This window comes from Pieris brassicae, chromosome 2 (assembly GCF_905147105.1).
Source record: "Pieris brassicae chromosome 2, ilPieBrab1.1, whole genome shotgun sequence".
Lineage (NCBI taxonomy): Eukaryota > Metazoa > Arthropoda > Insecta > Lepidoptera > Pieridae > Pieris > Pieris brassicae.
Window position 1 is genome coordinate 11,661,357 of NC_059666.1, and position 20,921 is coordinate 11,682,277.

Sequence of the window (20,921 nt, forward strand, 5' to 3'; positions counted from 1 at the left end):
GTAAATTACAGTCATCTTATCGCGGAGCATATGACAAAATATTTATTGAAGATCTGGAAAAGGATTATATATCACCTGCAGTAGATCGGTGCAACAATATAGGATACGTTATTCCACATCACGGCATAATTCGCTAATCTATAAACAATAGTGCCCGATTCCAGCGCGATGTCTGATAATAACATATCAATTAATGATATTTAACTTGTCGGTCCCAGTTTTCAGCTTGACTTATTTGCAGTTCTACTTCGGTTTAGAACGTTCCCTATCGCATTTTCCGCTGACGTTAAACAGATGTATTTACAATTAAAAACCCTTCCTGAATATAATAAATATCAACTCGTTAATTATAGATTTGATCCAGGTGGATGGATGGATAATTGTAATTGTATTATTTGAATTTAAGCGCGTTTGTTTTGGATTTTCTTCAAGCCCATATTTAGCGCTTCGGACTTTGAAACAACTAGCTGATGATGAAAGGGGCAAATATCCTTTGGCTGCTGACGTTATCGATCGCTGTAATTATTATGTGGATGATATTTGCTGTAGTTGTGATTCGATTCTCGAAGCAGTTGAAGTATCCTCTCAACTTATTAAAATGTTTTCAGCTGGTGGGTTTGATCTTTTTAAATGGTCAAGTAATTCTGAAAAGCTACTTTCTTCTTTACTTTCAAATTCGCATCCGCAAGCAGTTCATTTTGATTCAAAGTTATGAAATGGAATTCAAAATCAGATAACTTCTCGTTCGAAATAAGCAACTTTACTGATGTTACAGCGACTAAGCGTAATATGCTTTCTATCATTGCCCGTTTATGAGACGTTCTAGGTTTAGCCGCACATTTTATACTATACGTTAAACTTCTAATAAAGGAGCTTTGGCTTTTAAAACAGGACTGGCATGAAATTGCTCCTTCTCATATTATTCAAGCATGGAAGAAATTCTACAGTGATCTACCCTTCCTATCTAATTTACAAGTACCACGTCATGTAGGTGTAACCAAAACTTCTTCGCCCATACTGTTGGTTTTTTGTGATGCCAGCGAAAAGGGTTATGGTGCCTAATTTATCGATGTGTACAATGTGATAGAAATAATACTATCCGTATATTGTATAGTAAATCTAAGATTTCACATGTGAAAGTTGTTCGACTTGACCGCTCACCTCATTACAAAATTAATATCTGCCGTGACACGTGCCTTTAAAAAACAATTTTCTGTGCACCGAATAGTCACTATGTCTGGTTCAACGATTGCATTAAACCTGATAAATTCCAGTCCACACCGCTTAAAGACATATGTAGCCAATAGAGTTACGAAGATTCAGGAGGTTTACTTAAACGACACAACTTAAACGGTCCCTCCTGGGCAGTTTAAATGTGGATCAATGGCCACTAAAACCATTCATATTGTGTGCGTCTGATGAAATACTAGAACGTAAAGTAGTCGCTTTACCGACTATACCCATCCCGCAAGATGATGGAATACTAGAAATTGTTAAAAGATTTTCTGATTGGTCACGTTGTTTACGCGTATTTACGTATATATTTAGGTTTATAGGTAAATTAAGTCTTGAGGTAAAATATCGTTTCAAGATTTACAGGACACCGAAGTAATTATCCTGCATGCTGTTAAAAAAAAGCACTTTCAGCGCATTTTTTAGATTTAAAGCCATTAAATTACCTGCTTTCATCTAACATTGAACCGGCTTAAGCTTTAATCCGGTTAAGAAATTGTTTTCTTTCAATGTGTAAAAGCTATGTTAACTAAAGACAATACTAATTAATAGAATTTTGTCATATTCATTACTTTTTGAACGTTTTTGCATTTTATTCCTATTTCTTATGCACCGCAAGATACCACTTATCCACTGCTTTAATACCCGATGTTTTTTAGATACATTTGTGTTTATTCTATTTTCTTCTAAAGACTTTTTAATCTTATTTATTAATTTGGATCATCGCAAAGTAAGAGATTATTCAGATTTTTATAAGCTAATTACCGCTTGATCAAAATCTGTATAGGTTTTTTTTTTTGCCTCAACGGCGTTGTGCATTATTACCAACCAAGATAGTCGAGTTTTTAATACCTTCCTTCTTAGCGCGTTGCCTGTAAATATCTCTAATATAGGTTTTGGGAAGTGAGCAGCCATGTTTGAAGTAAGAGTTCATTCATCGTTTTTGGGACATTTTTAATTTCAAAATTAGCCTTTCTCATGCCCTTATACATTCCTTCTATTATTTCCTCCAGTGCTGCTATATTTAATCGATCTTGCTGTAACTTTTGTTCCAATTTTCCAATTTTGTTCTTATACTCATCATTTTGCGCCATGAGAATTTCAATGTTGTGGTTAGTATTTTTATGTCTGCTAAAATAGGATTGATTTTTTAAGTTCAGCGCTATGCTCTTTAATCATGGTAGTCATGATATTTTTAATTTAATCTTTGAAATTAGAGAGTTCAGTAGATAAATTAATATCCTCTCTTTACCTTTTTAAGCGAGTTGAGACAAACATGTGCCTCATTGATATTGGCGTTGTGTATTCCGTGCCCCCGATAGTACTTATGTCTGATTCCGAAAAAGATCTATTTATTTTAGGGACAGGTTTATTGTGTACTGTGTACATGGATTCTTATCTTGGGACATATTAACAAAGAAACTCTTATCGGCCAATGAACCCAAGCTACGTATGTCAATGACTTGTTCTATTTGTCGCAATTGTAATAGGGCGTCTGAAGAGGGAGAAGCCGTGAGACAGGTTTTAGTGGATGGGTGACACGAGTCATCAGTTATTTTTTCAAGTTGGTCTTTCAACAAAGGCCTCTTCTAAATTCAATGCTGACTGCTGATGCATTCTTATCTGCCTGCCTCTTTGTCGTTTCCCACTTCATGGGTACCACTACGTTACCATTATGTTGCATTGTATGCTTCTTTTCTCTCATCATATGTCCCATCTATCTCCACCTTAGTTTTCGGTATGTCGTGAATGCGTATTTAAGGTTTTATTTTAATTTCGTGTAAAAATGAAGCTACTACATTCCTACAATAATGGGCTATGTAAAAATATGAAAAATAAAGTGCGAGTAATATGGAGAGTAATCTATATGACGTATCTAATGGCTTTAAAAAGGGGTTTGGAGAAAAATAAGTTGTAATTCATAATTAAAAAGATTGTTTTTTTTTTCTTGAAGATTTATTAGAAACGCATATTGTATACATATTTGTATTACTTAACAATTACAATTAATACGTAAACCTGACGTCTGTTTGTCTTTACAAGCATGGGATATCGCTATTTTTGACATTATTAATGTTTAATTAAAACTTTTTTAAGACACATTTAACAGAATTAAAAATAACAATTTCCATTGGTTCTATAATCGCGTTTATATAGCCTTAAGTGATGATTTACTGTCAAATATTAGTTTATTGCATTTATGTAGAAGTTTATTTTTATTGTTTAATTAGTAACTCGAGGCAACGAAATACATTAAAGTTAAACTTTATGGAAAAGAAAATGACGCCTAGAACTTTTATATTATAATTTTAATATTTAATAAAATCGTATAAACATTCTTATGTAAAAATGCCAGTTCTAGTTAAAAAGTTTGTGGGCATTACTACATTATTTTTCGTAATATATGGTTGAACACCTAAATTATTCGAGCTAGATAAATGTGGATACAATGGATATCCTGATATAGACCTGGCATTTAAAACTTTAACCGGTATCTCGGACGTTTCATTGTCTTCGTTGGGTTTATTTGTTTTTGAATCTGTAGTATTTAATACTTCTTCCACTTGATTTAAAGCCTTTTTTGTAGCATTTAGCATTTCTACCGGATTTAAATTCGAAGCTAAATTTAATACGCTTTTTATATCATTTTCTATAGTAGCTTTTTTGTCTACTAATTCATCTATCATTTTAGCTTTCACTAACGCACCGTTAGTAACAACTAGTTTAGAAATTTCCTCTTTTGCTAAATGTTTTAGGTCTTGCGATGATTCACTGATATTAGCAACTTCAATTAACTCTTCATATAATTTAGACGGGCTGTTACGTAAGAATGGCCTTTTTTGAAGAATGTTCTGGACGTTATACTTGTACGTTTGATACGGAAGTCTATACTTGACGTAGTACAGAGGTTTATAAACAAACGATTGTGGACGTTGTAACGCAAACGTTAGCTCAACAATTCCATCTTTATTAGGTGCGATGTTCAATTTAGCCCCATTCGCCATGGTTGGGCGGTACAAATCGATCAACTCTTTAGAAATATTAGTAGCTCCTGTTTGATAATGTGGAAATTGATTTACATGCAAGATATTATTCGGTAAATTTGTCATGCCGCGATATTGAAAAGGATTTTGTAAAATTTCCGGATTTCGATACCAATTTGAAAATTGCGGGGTAGAAATCTGCTTTTCTATAAAAACATTTGAAGTTGGAAGTTTCAGATTAGGGTTGAGAGGTACACTAGGATAATATTGTTTTATTCGGTTATAGTAGTTCTGATTTAAATATTGTTTGCCATTTTGACTTACTTGCGGTAGTCCTTGGAGATTAGCATAGTACTTTCCAGTTTGAATATTCATCGGAGGCTTCATATTAAAACCATTACCTTCATAACTAGGCATAACACCCATATTTTTCTCAATATAAGGAATATTAAAACCCGACGACGGTGTAGGTATATTCCTGTTGAGGTCATAGTTTAAAAAAATTGGAACGTTAGCATTTAGGCGTAAGTTGTTGTCCCATGGTATATTGGCTGTTAGGTCCACAATATTCTTGTTCACTTGTGTTGCAACTCCATCATTGTAAACAGGTTTCATATTGAGCTGGGGTGTAAAAAAGGAAGCCGGTGCAGTATAGTTATTTTTGAGTAAAGTATGATTTTGAATTTGAAAGATACCGTTAGGCTGGTTCATTACGTCTTGAGGGCGTGGTACACTTATATATCCTGTAGGCTGATTTAAAATAGTCAGACCCTCTACTACGTCCTGATGTCTGGTTAGGTCATCCCAATTTCCAGTAGTGTCTTCATTAATTACTGTTGAAACTAGGTGTCCAGAATGCGGCAATTCTTTAATTACAGCAGCAGACGTGTTTGGTCTTAAATCTTGAAGGATATTCCATAAATTTCCATTCTCTTGAAGACCGGGAGCAGAATTTATTTGTACTCCTTGAGGAATCGGTAATCCATGACTTTTAATCATTTCAATGTACTTCGGCCTAAAACTCTGAAGTATAGTCAAGGGATCTGGGTTTTGGTTGCCATTGTTCGCTTTATCATCTTGAACCTGATGAAATAAATTGCCTTGAGCTGAAGGGGGAGGAACATTGGGGATGTTATTTTTAATTTCTGACCAAAAATTACTTTTCACGGCATATTCCGTATTCGGCTTATAATTTTGCAGTAAGTCTATTACATCACCGTTTTGTGGATATGATCCTAAGAAATCAATTATATTAGATCGGTTGGTTAACTGATTCGAGGGCGGTAAATTATTTATCTGTGGCAATATAGGGGCACCTCGCCAAGGTGCACTTACAATTTTTTCACTTTGTACATTGCATTTACCGGATTCTACACAAAAGCTATTCAAGTGTAGGTATGCTGTATTAATGGCATTAACAATTGCTTTGAAAAGTGTTTCACAGTCGGGATGGTTAATTGTTGGCAACTCAAATTGTAAGCCTATATTTCCCTTTAGGGTTTCTGGTGGAACTGCAAAATGTGAATCACTTCTAAGCACCTCTTTCTTCTCTCTGTGATTGAAGTTTTCAAGTATTGTCTTTAAATGGGATGTATAGTTACCGGTGATATCATCACTTCCATAAGTTGTGTTTAAGTATTGTATCGTAGTGTCTAAAATTTGTTTGAAATTATCTGGACTTAAAGTCAAACTTGCATCATCAATTAAATTATCTTTTAAGTATCTGAATACATCCAGTAAAATCTTATTATTTGGACATAATCTATTTTTGGGATTTTCATAAAGTTTCTGTGGATCTGGAACCTATAAAAAGAAATTATATATTATTTAGAATAATAGGGCAGCATGAAATTTAAAATAAATCGATGATGATGATGAACGAGAATATCGTAGATGTAAACTTTTCTTCACTAGAATAAAAAAAAATTACCTCTTGCTTTAGATAGACCGGAGCCACACCCATGAAAAAAAAGAAAAATCCCAGGTGCATGATGTTATGCTAGCACTTTAACCACAGATGAAGTAAAAATCCGCCAACGTGCCAATTGTTAGAGTACTCGTATCAGCGTGAAATCACATATCATAATTGCTACAAATTTGCGACTGGTGTAATTATAAAACCACAATCCTAAGATTACACTCATATGATATAAAAATACATTTTTCGTTTAAATAATTTTTCATGAAAATCATTGAATATGTATTCAAAAGGAATAGTCGTATTGGTAAGAAATAAAACACAAAATGCATTTAGCATTATTATTTTTAGGTTAAAACAGATTAGAATTATCCGATACTCTTCCGAAGTACTTTTTCAATACTTAATTCTACTAATTTGTTTGCTCTTTCAACACAGGATGCAATAATATCTGAGTTTATTTTCAAAATTTCTTCTTCAACTTCTTTTTTAATAAGCTCTCTTTGTGTCTGTCGAGAGATATTTCTTTTTTCTAATTCTATTTGTAGATATTTCAGTCGTGCTACAAGTTCTTCTGCCAAATTATATATTCTTTCTTGTTCACTTGTCATATCCATCTCATTGGCACTACTTTTGTGTTTGGCGATTGCCTGCAGATATTTTTGAAAGAAGTTTGGATCTTTTGTTATACTTCTAGTGTTGTCGTCATCGGGCGAATGTTTTAGCTTCAGAAGCAATTCTTTTAATTTTTCAAACATATCTTTTTCCATACCCTTTCCAATAGTACTGTGGCCAATATTTCGAAATAGAATAAGTAATTGCTTATAAATGTCATTTTCTTTTTTCTGCTGATCAGTGTCAGTTTCTTGAGTTATCGTTTCTGTAATATCGAGATTATCTTGGTTATTTAATTTATTTTCACCCATTTTTGTGTCATAGATTTTTTTTATAATATATTCAATCACTTCCTTTTCGGTATTTTCAGGATGTTGCATTTTATTTTGGCCATGTCTTCCAATAGTTTTTTGGCTTTTGCCTATTATATCAATAATTATGTCCGGCGAAATATTATCAGGTGTACCTTGATTGGTTTCCTTAATGTCTTGTTCTACTTTCTTGTTAGCGATTTCGTCTTTGATTACATGTAAAATAGAATTTAAATCATTTTCTCCAGATAATTCAGGTGTGCTATTATAACTTTCAAAATAATTTCTTATAATAGCTTTAATACCATCAGCTACTTCATAAAAATTATCTTTTTCAGTGGGTATAAGTGAATCGTGTACAGGGTCAGATATTTTAGATTTTTCTGATTCTGGAAATACAACATATATGAGGAATGGTTTTCCGTTGTTATAATTTAAGTATTCTTCTACAGGTATATTTGAGAAGACAGGAACATTTGGATCTACTTGTTGTAAAAATGGAATGTTATTACCCATAACTTTGTTTAAAATCGTTTTTAAAGTTTCAAAGTCTACCTTCGTTTTTAAACTATGATTCTGTATCTTCTTTTTATTTAGAATATCTTTGCTCGTTGTCATATCTTTAATATTGCTGGATATAGGATCTTTAACGACTTGTAGCCCTACCGCTTTTAAGTGGTTTCGATTGTCTTGCTTAGACTTTGCTAAATTATAATCTAAAATAGTCCCGAGTACACTGTCAGATGTGCTTTTTTGTGCTTCATCGATATTTTTGTTAGAAGTAACATTTGAGTCCATAGCATTTACATCATCTTTTGTGTTAACTTCAGAGGGAATTAATAACTTACTATTTCCTTCTTTAGTTATTATAATTTCTTGTGAATCGTCTTTGTGTACATTGTCTCTTAAAGTGTTTAACGATTTAGACGCAATTGTTGGATCAGTAAAAACTTTTGCATTTACAGACAAGTTTACTGTGGGTGTTTCCTTACCCGGCTTAAGTTCATTTATAACAGCGAAGTCTAAAGTTCTTGTTACATCCGATATCTGTCCGTTATTTTCACTATCAACATCTGAATCAACAAAAATATTCTTCATGACACCTGAAACCGCATTTGTTGGTGGTTCAGTGTCAAGATCGATAACTCCAACGTCGGCGTTCTGTAAGAAAATATAAATTTATTCATTTACCACTGGTAATTCTTTTTAATGATTATTTAACTTACCGATTTTATTAGCAGTTTCCCGAGATCTATGTCAATATTATTATCAGCAATCATAATCTTTACTTTGTTTATTATATCTGAATTTAGTTGTCCTTCGCTGGCTATGAATTTGACAAATGCAATAATAAGATTTTTAATACGGTCTTTAGCGTCAACATTTCGTGCTTTAACTGCATAGTATATATTTTCAGGCACTTTATGCTGTATGAATAAATTGTGTATTGCTTCTTCAATTCGAATTATATTTGCAAAATTCAATCGTGAATTTCCAACATTTTTATTTATTTCAATTGCATTTTTGCTGGGATTTTCATTCTGGCCGTAATAAATTACCAATTTTCCATTTCGAATTTGTTTACCACTCAAATTAGATCCATTAAAAGCTGTAAGATTCTGTATAATTTCATTTAATATATCTGCATTTAATTTTCTTTCTTTAGTCCCAAGTATGTTACTTTCAGCGTCGACAGTCTGCACATTTTTGTTTGTTTGTATATGTATTTCATTTTGCGATTCAGACTCAGGATATACACCTTTTATTTTATTTAGCAAAGTATCAACATCGGCCAAATCTGTACCAGTTTCTCTTTCTTCCAATTTTAACGTTCCCCCAGATTCGCTCGTTAACATTTTCATCAGCTGATCATAGTATACACCATCGTGAACTGTTCTCGCCTGGTTGTTAGGTATGTTGAAAATTCTTGAAATCGTATGCTTAACTTTTCTCGATTGTGTTTGGGATTCATCGCTGGAGTTTCTTGCATCCTATAGTAAATATTGAAGTTCTCAAAGTTTATTTCATTATAAACAACAGATTTTATTAGAATAATAATAAATATCTATAGTATTGTCTTTTGTTAACATAGCTTTTACCCATTAAGAAAACACTTTTTAAACGGATTGAAGCTATGTATTAAAATTATGTAAATAATTATAAGTTTATAATAATAATACATAGCTTCAATCCGTTTAAAAAGTGTTTTCTTAATAAATATCTATTCAATTCTTACCAAAGGATTAGCGGCACTCAAAACTACGTTTATAGCGAGTACATAGCACAATGACTTCATCTTTACAACAACAAATTGATCTGATACTAGAACAATTATATAGTTTGCCACACGTACTGTGAAAAATCATAAAAAATCACGACATGGACGTTTAAACTAAATTGCCGTATAATTTATAATAAATATAATTTTCAGCCAATTACTATTTATTATATTGTTATATTCTATACATAGCGACGTAAATATCTGCAAAAGTCGCAAAACTGTATATTTTGTTTTATACAAACAATTAACAATGAATACAAAAATTAGCCACACTCAACAATTATTACAATAATTAGTTAGACCAAGTCGAATTAAATTAAACTAATTGGCAGCTGCAGGTATCGAAAAATGCATTATTTCATGCAACGAAGTTAATGAGTTATTCTTTTTGAATCACAAAAACCGCTGTATCGGTTAGTTTTCTATAGTTTGGATGAAGGTTTTGGAAGGGGTGAAGTCATGCATTTGCTGGCACCATCTAGCGACTTATCTAGCGTAAGAAAATAACAAGGTTCCTCGACAAACTTAATCTTATAAATATGTTTATAAGTTTTTTTAGCTATCTAGCTTGCTTAAATTTTGGAATAGATTGATAGTATTGAATTCTTGAATAAAAAATAACGTACTAATCAACAAGTTATATATTAAAGTCATGTTACAAAAGTGCAAATTTTACATAAAATATTTTCCTCTTAGATATACCGCAAAAACTATTAACAAATTAAATTTTTGTAGTCTAAATCAGCCAATCAGCCATTTATAAAACTAAGTGTTTATAATGAATGTACAGTCAAAATCTCTTATAACGACATCGAGACTACTCATATTTGGTCGTAAAAACCAATAGTCGTAACAGCCAATGTCGTTGTTATGACTAATACTACTTATTATTGAATGTGTGATTATGTATACATATATATTCTCATGTCTAAAATAAAACTACATTTTATTTATTCACATGAAAATTATAATAAAAACGCATTACGTACATATATGTAATTATCATTTTTCTAAATTTAGAAAATCTGTTATTTTAGTTGGTTTGAAACACTTCTGTAGTACGTACGCACGCACTTTGTATTTCACGCTGAACTTAAGTAATTAAAGTATTGTCATAATTTCCCTGCACTGAAATACCCTGACCAATTTTTCGTAAAACATTGACAGTATTGAGACATTCATTCAAAGTTGGCACTGTAAATATTTCTTCAGTCTCTTCCTGTTCGTCATTTTCCTCTTGAACGTCTTGTACAATATCTTCTTCCGTAGCTGGAGCACAAATTTCAATAAAGGTATCCAAAACAATAATCTCCTCTGCTTCCGTAGTAGATAAAGCAGGTCTTAAATTTTGGGCTAATTGAGCTAAAGAAATATTGTCCTCTTCATCAGTCACATCATCATCATCTGTCAAGAGGTGTTTGTAACTTGCATGTCACCGTTTCCCGCCGATCTCAGAAACTTTGAATCCAACTGGACGAGCAAAGGAAATCTTCACCAAAATGCTGAGCAAAACCATGGCTTTTTGTTGAAGAATTGGTCCATTCATTGGCATATTATTTGTCCTTTGATATTTAAACCACTCTAGCAAAGCTACCACAATATTTGTAGTCTTCGTTGTTTTTGCTCGTTTCATTTTCAATAAATTGCTATGAGTGTTGAATTTTTTCTGTCTTTCCAAATGGTTGAAATTGTCAAGAGGTGATATACTATATTCCGCGGCCAAGTCTTTGTTTGGAATTCCACTCTCAAGCGTTGATATAATACGCGATTTTTCTTCTATAGTATTTTTTTGTCTTTTACGACATGTTAAAAGTTTCACGAATAACTCAACAATATGTTTTGGTGCGTCTTGTGTTCACATAAGTAACAAACTGATTCAAGAGAAATGAGTAAGCGTTTGGGCTTCGATCATACTGCATACACGTGTTGAAGTGTACCTATTTTGTTTCGGAGAAATACAATACACCCTTAACTCAAATCGTTTTTGTTTACTTAGTGTGCCAGATGTGGAATAGGGATGCCCTCACCTAATCAAATGTTAACAATAAGGCGGGTCGTTCTAACAGATAATCCAAGGAAAATATCAATGTAGTCGCTTAAAGAGATATGTAAGCTAAGAGATAAGCAATCAAATAGAATTCAGATGGGACCTTTGATTTTTGGTCAGTATGACCAGTATGTTGTTCTAATCGATGTCGTCGTAAACAGTTTTGACTGTATAAACTTAATATCTGACAGTTTATTTATCTTAGGCTATCAATAAGTGTCATGACCGTAACAAGATAAAAATAAATCATTTATTTTCAACTAACTAACATATATGTAAAATCTAACAGTTGACAATGTTGTTAATAAGATCGATATTAAAAGCTCGAGTTAGACAATAGTGACTTTTTGAAGTATTTGATAAAACTAGTGCTACTAACACAAGCATCTCTATGTTTAGATTACAGTAGTACTTTACCTATAACATTATCTGTTAAAAGGTCTCTCTCAAATATTTTTTTGTGTTAACACTATGGTGTTATCGCAAAAAAATATTTGTATCTTGTACTAACTTATATGTATCGAAATATTACTGGCTAACACAATTAGCATTAAAAATCTCAATCCAGTAGCCATCAGGATCCTGAATGAAAGCCAAACCCTTCATTTTGCCATCCTGGGGCTTTTTAATGAACTTCACATCTTGCTCTTCAAATCTGAAATAATAATTAATAAGTCGTAGAAATTAAGTTACACTGGAAGTATAAATGGAAAAAAAAATTTCTTTCTAAAAAATATTCAGTTGCTGACATATTAGAAACAGGACAATTTTTGTTCATATTATTATAAGAAATCACAAACTCAGTTGCAACAACTAGCATTGCATTAGCATTATAGTTAGGGAGGCGAGGTAGCTAAATGGCGTCATTCAACGGCGCCGTCGAGACCTATCAAAATCGAAAGATAAAATAATTTCGAAAAGAAAAGCTCGTATGTTAAAAACCATTTTAGCGGTGGGTTTGGCGTGTACGGTTTTTCAAAAATGTTAAAAAAAAAAACAGTTACTTGGGCATTCTCGAGCGCGTCAGATATTCATACTACGTATGCCCCAAGTGCCTCTGATAACAACGGTATACTAATCTGCCGGTTTGCGTGGTGGGGGTAGGCATAAAAAGTAGTCAAAAATGCAAAAAAAAAAATTACTCGAGCGCGTCAGATTTTCGGAAGGGGTGTTAAGTAGGCCCCAAGGAAACTCCCTTTAAAAAAACTGACGATTTTGGCGTGACGATAAGTTACGATGAGTTTTTGAAAATGCAAAAAAAAAGTTTTTTTGAAATATTCGAGCGCGTCAGATTTTCATAGGGGAGGTTTATCTCGGTATCATGAAAGAATATTTTCTTAATCTGACAAAAATGTTGGTGGGTTCTCTTAATCTGACCGAAAAAGGTTTTTTGGTTTCTTTTTTCCTTTCTTTCCCCTTGATAAAACGGGGAATTTAAGAATGACAATAAAGTAACAGATACAACCAACGTAAATGTAGATGTAATATATATATATTAGGGTGTACCGAAAATTCCCTTCTACCGCTTCTTTCCCAACAATCAATGTTGCGAAATATATAAATAATACTGGTAGGACGGCATATTTCCGCGAAGCGCTCAGTCTGTATTACATGTATATGGCAAATTCCTCTTTTTTGCTTCAATTATTCACTTCGATTTGCTTACGGTACGTCCAAAAAACAATTTAAGGATCCACAGGCTATTGAATAATATACATACATGAAACTGTACATGTTAATAATACTTTTGTATACAGATACGCGTATCTTTCCGAGTCCACGAAAATTGTCGAGAAGCTTTAGAAAAAATTTTTTTTTAGATATAATAAAAGTCACATCATTTTATCATCGTTATGTCATATCAAATTTTTTGAACACCCTCGAGATATACTCAAAAAACCGGAAGTTTGAGTTTTTATGATGCTTCAAGTCAAAAAGTTTTAAGTTTAAATACTCGGTAAATATATAAAAATATAATAATATAAAAGGTCTCTTTTTTGTGTAAAATAAAATTACCTTTTTTGTTTATTTAAACTTTTGTTTTGTAAAATATATCGTTCGCGACTTATATGCCGCAACGCGTTCTTCGGAAGACGAAATGGCTCCTCCACACTTCCGGTCATGCGGAAACCGGCAGATTTTGTATTTTTAGTAAGTTTTAGATTATATTCTTCAAAATAAAAATTTAAAAAATCGCGCTCGATTATGCCGGATTAACGTTTTTTTTTACAAGTTCGCGACCCTATAACTCGGCGGCGTCAAGGACTTATCGTCAGATTACTTAAATTTAGTTTTTAAACACTAAAATCAACCCCCAATATCTTAATCTGACGCGCTCGAGTATTTCAGACTATCGATTTTTTTTTACTAATCTGATCGTCTATCCTAGGCGCGCGTCACTACATATAGAGCTAAAGACTTTACAAGGTTGTTCTATTAGGTCTAAGGTATCTCTTATATCTTAAACTGCCACGCTCGAGTATTACCGAAAATTCCCCTATTCGCCTCCCTAACTATTAGCTAGTCACTTAATATATACAATACATTACTTTTTGTACTGAAATGTAATGGTGCTAAATCTTTTGGTAATGGTAAAAATAAATTTTATGCAATTACAATTAAATAGTGTCATGTATTTCCACAGCCTATTGTTTTTCAGCAATTATTAACAAAGAAGGCATTTCTAAGGTCATTTATTTGAAAACTATTGTAGACCTTACAGGCAGCGCTTACCTAGCACAAGCAGCATCAACATCGGGGACCATGATTCCAATATGTCCAAACCCACGAGGATCTGAATTACCATTGTGATAGTTAGAATCATCACTCTCAGTGCCCCAATTGCTGAAAATTTACATCATAAATTACTTATTCTTGCTGTAAGAGAGAAACTGACTGACTAAAATACTTGATTGGAACAATTTTGTCATAATTATTTGTAACTCTTTAAATTGTTGTTGTCTAAAAAATGTTTAATTTTACATTTTTTTAATAATCCACTGTTAGATTAAAAGGTCAAATATTTATTATCACGCCATGATTATAATTTAATGTCTCCAAATTCATAACATATCTGACAAAATAAAAGCCACTATTCTACTCAACTGTTCTATTCATCTAAAATTAATGTATCAAAATCATTATAATTAGTTCAGCATTGGTTAAAGTTCTGCCTTTTGCAATGTTGAGGCGTGCACATTTGTAAAACTTACTATGTTAGCTCCAAAGTAGCTTTTCTTGACATTGCCCAAGAAGTTCTTTCTTTTTCATCTAATGGTATTTCATTGGAGTTTTCATATCCCATAAAGAATAATGAGAACTTCATTTCTGGAAAATGAAGCTGTTTTAATAAGGTCATGCCAAGTACTCCAGTGTAGAATGGTATAGACTTTCTTGGGTCCTTGATGCGGTACATTGTTTGTTGAAAAATAAACTCCTGGAATAATTATAATAAGAATTTTAAAAACTATATTAGTTAATCGCTGTTTTGTAAAAAGACATCACAGTCTTACACCCAGCTGCATTATAACAAGTTGCAATTGACTAAGCAATGTATAAAATACTAGTAGAAATGAGAGTTGCAAACCTTTGTAGCAGGATTTGGAGTTTTACATAACGCCTCGATTTCTTGTGGTGAAAATCCCTGGTGCGCCATGGTTCTAAAATATAGTATCAAGAATTGAAATTAAAATACATGAAATTGGGTTATTTATTAAGAACTTATGTGATAAGTGTATTTTTACCAGATATCTTTCTGTATACACCTTATTAATAAATTCTGGTCTATTCCAAGTAAAATCAGTTTATAAGTTAGTGATCGAACTACTATTGTACTAACCAGTAAGTAGTAACTCAGTGAAGCGAAAAATAAGTACAAAATTAAAAAGTAACAACACGGTATTGAATATAATGTCACTGTTTAACTACAACCGTCATGCGTCAAGTGAAGGGAAAAGTCACATTGTCAGTTTGATATTCATAATAAACTATTCTTGGCATAAAGTTAAAACTATCGCCATAAAAAACTTTAAAAAAAACTATCCTTGGTTGGTTGATAAAATATAGATCTATTAAAGTTTTTTTTCTAAATAATTATGTAAATTAGCCAAGGTTTACGTTAGTAACAAGATAGGAGTCAAAATGATAGTCTAAAAATAAAATGCCATCTTTGATTGCATTACCTTTTTTTTCGTACATTTATATATAATTGTGTATCATATTCAAGTATACTAATATGTAACTTCTAAATGTATTGGATATATTTTATCAGAGCCCTGTTTTGTCAAACTACAATAACCAAAATTTAAGAGTTGTCAAAGATTACACGACTCTACATAAAAATTTTCGTTCTTTGTCCTAAAGTTTATACTATTATTTTCCAGTTAGTTATGCACAAAAACGAAAAGAAAATACCTTTTTTCGGTATAAAGTTTGCTTTTGTGATAGTTATAATAATAATACTCATTTTTCAATTTTTAAGGCCATGGGCTGCAGGATGTCATTAAAAGTACATATGCTGCATGCTCATTTGGATAAATTTAAAAACAATATGGGAGCCTATTCCGAAGAGCAAGGAGAACGTTTCCATCAGGACATCATGAATTTTGAACAACGCTATCAAGGCCAATACAATGAAAACATGATGGGCGACTATATTTCGGGTTTATTGAGAGAAAGTAGCTATGAACATAAAAGAAAAAGTAAAACTGTGCACTTTTAAGTTATTTTCCACTTTTCTGTAAGCTAATTTGATAGTGAAACTTAATAAAAATAATAAACATTTTTATTTCAATAGTTTTATTTTCAATCAAAAATTAAAATCCGAGATTTTTTTAAAATTTCGTTCAATCAGTCTTCTAAGCACAAAAGCAAAGGTTTTCATGCCATATATTTTTTCCGTCTTATTACGACCTAAACTACAGAAATTTAATGCTTTGCAATCATAGTCAAATTTCATGTTGACCCGTGTTATTGTTACAGAATAATTGTAAAAGGGTTTACGTAGCAAAGTATTTACCTATATGCTTCCCACATAAGCAAACTTACAGAAACTCTTATGTCCAGCAATATATAACAATAACAGCTTGAATATCTTGATACTGGAGCCCTACAAACCACCACCATAATAATTGAAATTTTAGAAACTTAAAACCAACTTTATTGTAACAAAACATACTCTCAATTGGGGTTTTTATTATAACAGTTATTATATAAATATATCATTTCTTCCATCCAAATAAGATCTCTTTCTATGCTTGTAATATACCATTCATATGCCGCTATCATTCTTTCATCTTTTAAATTATCAACAAATATATCTCCAATTATGCTTACAAAATCTCCTTTTTTAAATGTCATTTTGTTTTTTTCTTTTTCTTTAATTTTTTCTAACATAAAAGACTCTGTTCTAAGCCTCCTATCTCCAATTTTATAATTTTTAACATAAAGTTCCTCAAGCTCCTCTATGCAATTAGGTGGTAATTTAGTATTATTTCTCTCATTATTGCAGTAGACTTGTATATTAGCTGTGAAAAAAATAATTCAGATATTATTTAATGTAAATTATATATACCATTTTTGTTTTTATTTTGAGAAATTAGTTATGTTTTATCATTTTCTTAGAAGTATTACTTATAAAATACACTTTAAAATTATGTATAAACAGGCACATAGGGTGAGTATTTGAGATGCGGAGCAATGACATAATAATTTCTATTGAAATTACTGACGTTTACGAATTCTTAAATCTTTATGAATGTATACAAAACAAACTAAGAGTAGTGTAATTCGTAAAGAATTCTAAAGTTTAATAGGATAACAATATGTTCATTTAATACCTGTAGCGTCACTTAATTGAATATAACTGGATTTAGTCGAACCATTATATACCGACGTAATCACCCCATGTAACATCACATTTTTAAATGTTTTGCCAAATATTTCGTAAACATATTTATTTTGCTCCGATTGCTTGGCCCGAAAAACATCTTGTATGTAGAGTTTAAGAGGAGTTTTCTTGTAATAAGCCATACAACTTAGAAATGCTGTCGTTATCAAAACCTTAGAACGGAAAGTCGACCATTTAACTCTTTTTTAATTCTATTTTAACAGTACTTGGTAAATCTTAAACTGTTTTATATCGTAAATTAGTAATGACTAATAATTAAACTAAAAGCCGTTTTTATTTTCAAATTTCAACTGTCAAGTGATAGATGAATTTAACTCAAAGTCAAAACTATCAGTGTCCTTCGGTTATGTTATTCTGTAGTTGAATTAAGCAGCTTTTACATAGATTATACCTTATAGTTTTTTTAGAAGTCGTTGATATGTTTTCTTCTTAACTTTTAATTTACTTTATTTTTGAAGATTTTAGTTAGTAAGTAAGAAGACCTTTAAGCCAAGTCTATGATTTAATGAATGTTCTAAATAGACAAGGCGATAAGTTCTAATTTTTTTATACGTGCCAGAATGTTATTATTACTTATATAATAATTACTTATATAATAAAACTTCTGCCTATTCTAGTACTGCCTAATTAGGAAGAATGTTCTTTACCAAATTGAGAATTACCGTCATATTATTATATAGTTTTAAGTGTAAGTTTTGTATTATAATTATATTTTTTTTTACTAAAGACACTTAATTTAAAGAGAGTAATAATAACTAATGACTTACTTTATGGATCATATTCTTGACGTTACTTATGCATAAATCTAGATTCAAGAGCTGTCAAACCATTTCGATTTTCGATTAAAAGTTGACTTGAGATCAGAGATTAGAACACGGGCCTTAAACAGACCCACTGGTTTATTTGGCTCAAGTTTAAATTTGAAATAGCATACAAAACTGTTATAAAGTTGCTAAAACTTTCAAGTTCAGACTTCATTGAATTTCGGTGTGTAAAGAATAGAAATAAACTAATAATTTTGCAAACATATCTACTAACTGCTAGTAAATACGTAGTAGGTATAGGTATACTTACTACCTACTATTTTTTCACTTTGATGGAAATGTGCTATTGACATATTATGCTCATACATATAACCTTATTCTTAAATGGGAATTAGAACTGTTAATAAAATAAATATTTTTTTGATAGTAATTGGATACTATTACATGTAAACTATGATTTTTGGGCCGAATAGTTTTTGTAAACAAAGATCTGTTCTTTTGTTTCTCGATGAAATTGTTGGTTCGAGCGATTAGGGACTATTTGTGGTCGTGGCGGATCACCAACAACCCACTCAACTATTTTTACTGGGGATGCCTCAAAGAGAGGCTCTTCAAGGATCCTATTACTTTATATCAACTACGGTATCGTCTGAAAATGGCTGCACAAAATTACTGAAATGAGACAAGTAAGCAGAATAGAGCGATCATTTATCAGGTTTAGATCACATATTGCTCATGGCCACTTTGAACATTTTATGTAAAATGTAATTTATTAAACGATTTTTAAATTTGTTGTTTTCTCTCGTTTCTGTCATTCATTCCTAGTTAAAATATATTTATAAGTTAATTTCAAATAATGAAGTAAATTTTAGCACTTTTTTAATAAAGGAAATAAGTTTTTGTTTACAATAGGATTTTATTTGTATTTTACTTTCTATTATTTACATTATAGGTAAAAACGTAGTTATATTTATGAGAAGTAACAAAACCTGAAATTTTAGATCTTTCTTTAAAAAAAAATGTGAGCCGTCACGGGACGCCTGGCAGATGTGAAACATCGACATTATTTTGTAAAAGTAATATGCAGAAAAGAACATATTGTGATAGGAACTAAATATGTCATAATGATAAAATAAAATATTACGATTTTTTTCCAGATATCGATGACAATTTATTGAATAAACATTTATTTTCATTAAATAAAAAAAAAATACGAATTTATTTCAAATCGTGACTACTTAATTCGTTTAATCAGTGACTTCATATAGACTGTATATACATATATACCATCGTATAGCGTGGCGACGCGTCGCCACGGCATGCGTCGCCACGCCAGAAATCACTTTTACGTGCGGCTATAGATGTTTCACATCAAAAATAGTTTACATTCGATTAAGCTGAATGCTATCTAAAAACATATAGTGTAAAATCTTTCATTTTGAGTCCTGGTAATGAGTGTATTTTAGACTTTCAAAACATAAAACGTATTATTCTGAACCGCCTCAAAATCACTGTTATAATATATTATATATAATAATTATTACGCCACAATCTGAATACTGACTTAATAACTGATTTCTTCTTTCATAGTATAATATCTGGATAAATTTATCAGACTTGGTGGGATCAGTTCACCAATAAGTATATTATTTCTGCTGGCAAAACTCTGTTAAGGTGGTCGGTCTCGTTAATATATTTAGTAACTTAGTAAAAAGTGTAGACTATAAAACTGCAAGTGTATACGCTATCGGAGATAAGCTGCGGTCTATGGACTGTCGATTATTCCCAAAGATTCCGCTAGTGATGTTATAGTATCGATAAGTTAAAGCATAACGTAACGGTCACAGTCATAGTGACCTGCGAACTGGTAGTAAATTTACAATTAATTTGACTTTTTTTTTACATTCATAAGTGTACTTGTTTACTTATATGAATAAAGATATTTTGAGATTGAGTTTTGAGTTAGCGCCTGGTAGATGGTACCGGTGACCCCAGAGTTGCTTTCCTCGCTCAACTAATAAATATCGTAATACAATGACGAAATTTAATAAAAATCACTTTACTAAAGTTAAAGAAACGATGGACTCTTTTTGTAAAAACGGTACAATTACTCTGATTTATTATTTAATGAAAAATGGAGTATGATTTTAAATGATTTTCGGAAGCATGAGCATGATGTTGACGAGATCTAATAAATTTCTGTCACTCACCAATGTTAACCTAAAATTATAAGTCAGATTGAGTAATAAATAATTTATAATTAAAAATATCGATAAATCAGGCATCACTTTGAACGAGGTAGTCACGTGCGCTGAGTCCGCTGGCGAACTGCCAAAGGAGATCCGGCTACATACTGTGACGAAAATATTTTAACAATTCACTTTTGCACTCAATTTTATGCTTATAAATTTTTATGCGCAGCGTATTAAAATGAGACTAGAATACGCAGTAGGAATGCATAATATTAATCAAAATTATACTCTGCAGTTATGAATCACCAAAAATTCATTTTTGTGGAAATGTTATTAACAAATATTCTTTAGCCTACATAGTAATTATAAATAGAAAATTAAAATATTTAAATTTTTTGGTCCTTGTGGCGGTGTATCTTTAACGCTGGCTGCATTTCCTCGCTGTATTGCGATACTTATTCGTCGAGCGAGGAAAGCACCACCTCTGGGGTTACAAGTAGTGTCTATCAGGCGCCAAATTAAAGCTTTAATTAGCGCCTGTGCACTGTGAAATCCACGGCCGAAGTGTCACCACTCCAAAGGGAACAAAATTAAAGTTATAAATTTTTGTATGTTGGAAATAAATAAATTTATTAATATTAGTTAAAACCAAACGTGTTTCTTAGAAA

At 31.7% G+C, this 20,921-nt stretch overlaps 2 protein-coding genes and 1 long non-coding RNA gene across 7 annotated transcripts; 1 reads left to right on the forward strand and 2 right to left on the reverse strand.

Moving 5' to 3' along the window:
* Positions 1 to 3,523: 3,523 nt before the first annotated feature.
* Positions 3,524 to 15,337, reverse strand: LOC123720874 (lactoylglutathione lyase). Of its 5 annotated transcripts, none has more exons than XM_045677699.1 (7): positions 15,228 to 15,337; positions 14,976 to 15,048; positions 14,602 to 14,825; positions 14,123 to 14,233; positions 9,298 to 12,044; positions 8,288 to 9,052; positions 6,463 to 8,222 (listed from the first exon to the last, which is right to left on the reverse strand). In XM_045677699.1, exons 2-5 carry the CDS (start codon positions 15,042 to 15,044, stop codon positions 11,918 to 11,920), a joined length of 531 nt encoding a protein of 176 aa, XP_045533655.1. In that variant the 5' UTR covers positions 15,045 to 15,048; positions 15,228 to 15,337; the 3' UTR covers positions 6,463 to 8,222; positions 8,288 to 9,052; positions 9,298 to 11,917. The 5 variants fall into 5 exon arrangements, with proteins under 5 accessions (XP_045533652.1, XP_045533655.1, XP_045533654.1 ...); XM_045677698.1 differs by having other exon boundaries at positions 15,133 to 15,286; XM_045677696.1 differs by lacking the exons at positions 14,123 to 14,233; positions 14,602 to 14,825; positions 14,976 to 15,048; positions 15,228 to 15,337 and adding an exon at positions 3,524 to 6,020 and having other exon boundaries at positions 6,148 to 7,450; positions 8,054 to 8,222; positions 9,298 to 9,553.
* A 41-nt stretch (positions 15,338 to 15,378) lies between these two features.
* On the forward strand, positions 15,379 to 16,183 carry LOC123720880. The gene is made up of 2 exons (XR_006756105.1): positions 15,379 to 15,435; positions 15,870 to 16,183. It is a non-coding gene; the product is annotated as an uncharacterized LOC123720880 (long non-coding RNA).
* Positions 16,184 to 16,273: 90 nt separating this feature from the next.
* On the reverse strand, positions 16,274 to 17,576 carry LOC123720879. The gene is made up of 2 exons (XM_045677708.1): positions 17,227 to 17,576; positions 16,274 to 16,914 (listed from the first exon to the last, which is right to left on the reverse strand). The coding sequence occupies exons 1-2, from the start codon at positions 17,417 to 17,419 to the stop codon at positions 16,568 to 16,570; spliced, it is 540 nt and encodes a 179-aa protein (XP_045533664.1). The 5' UTR covers positions 17,420 to 17,576; the 3' UTR covers positions 16,274 to 16,567.
* Positions 17,577 to 20,921: the final 3,345 nt, after the last annotated feature.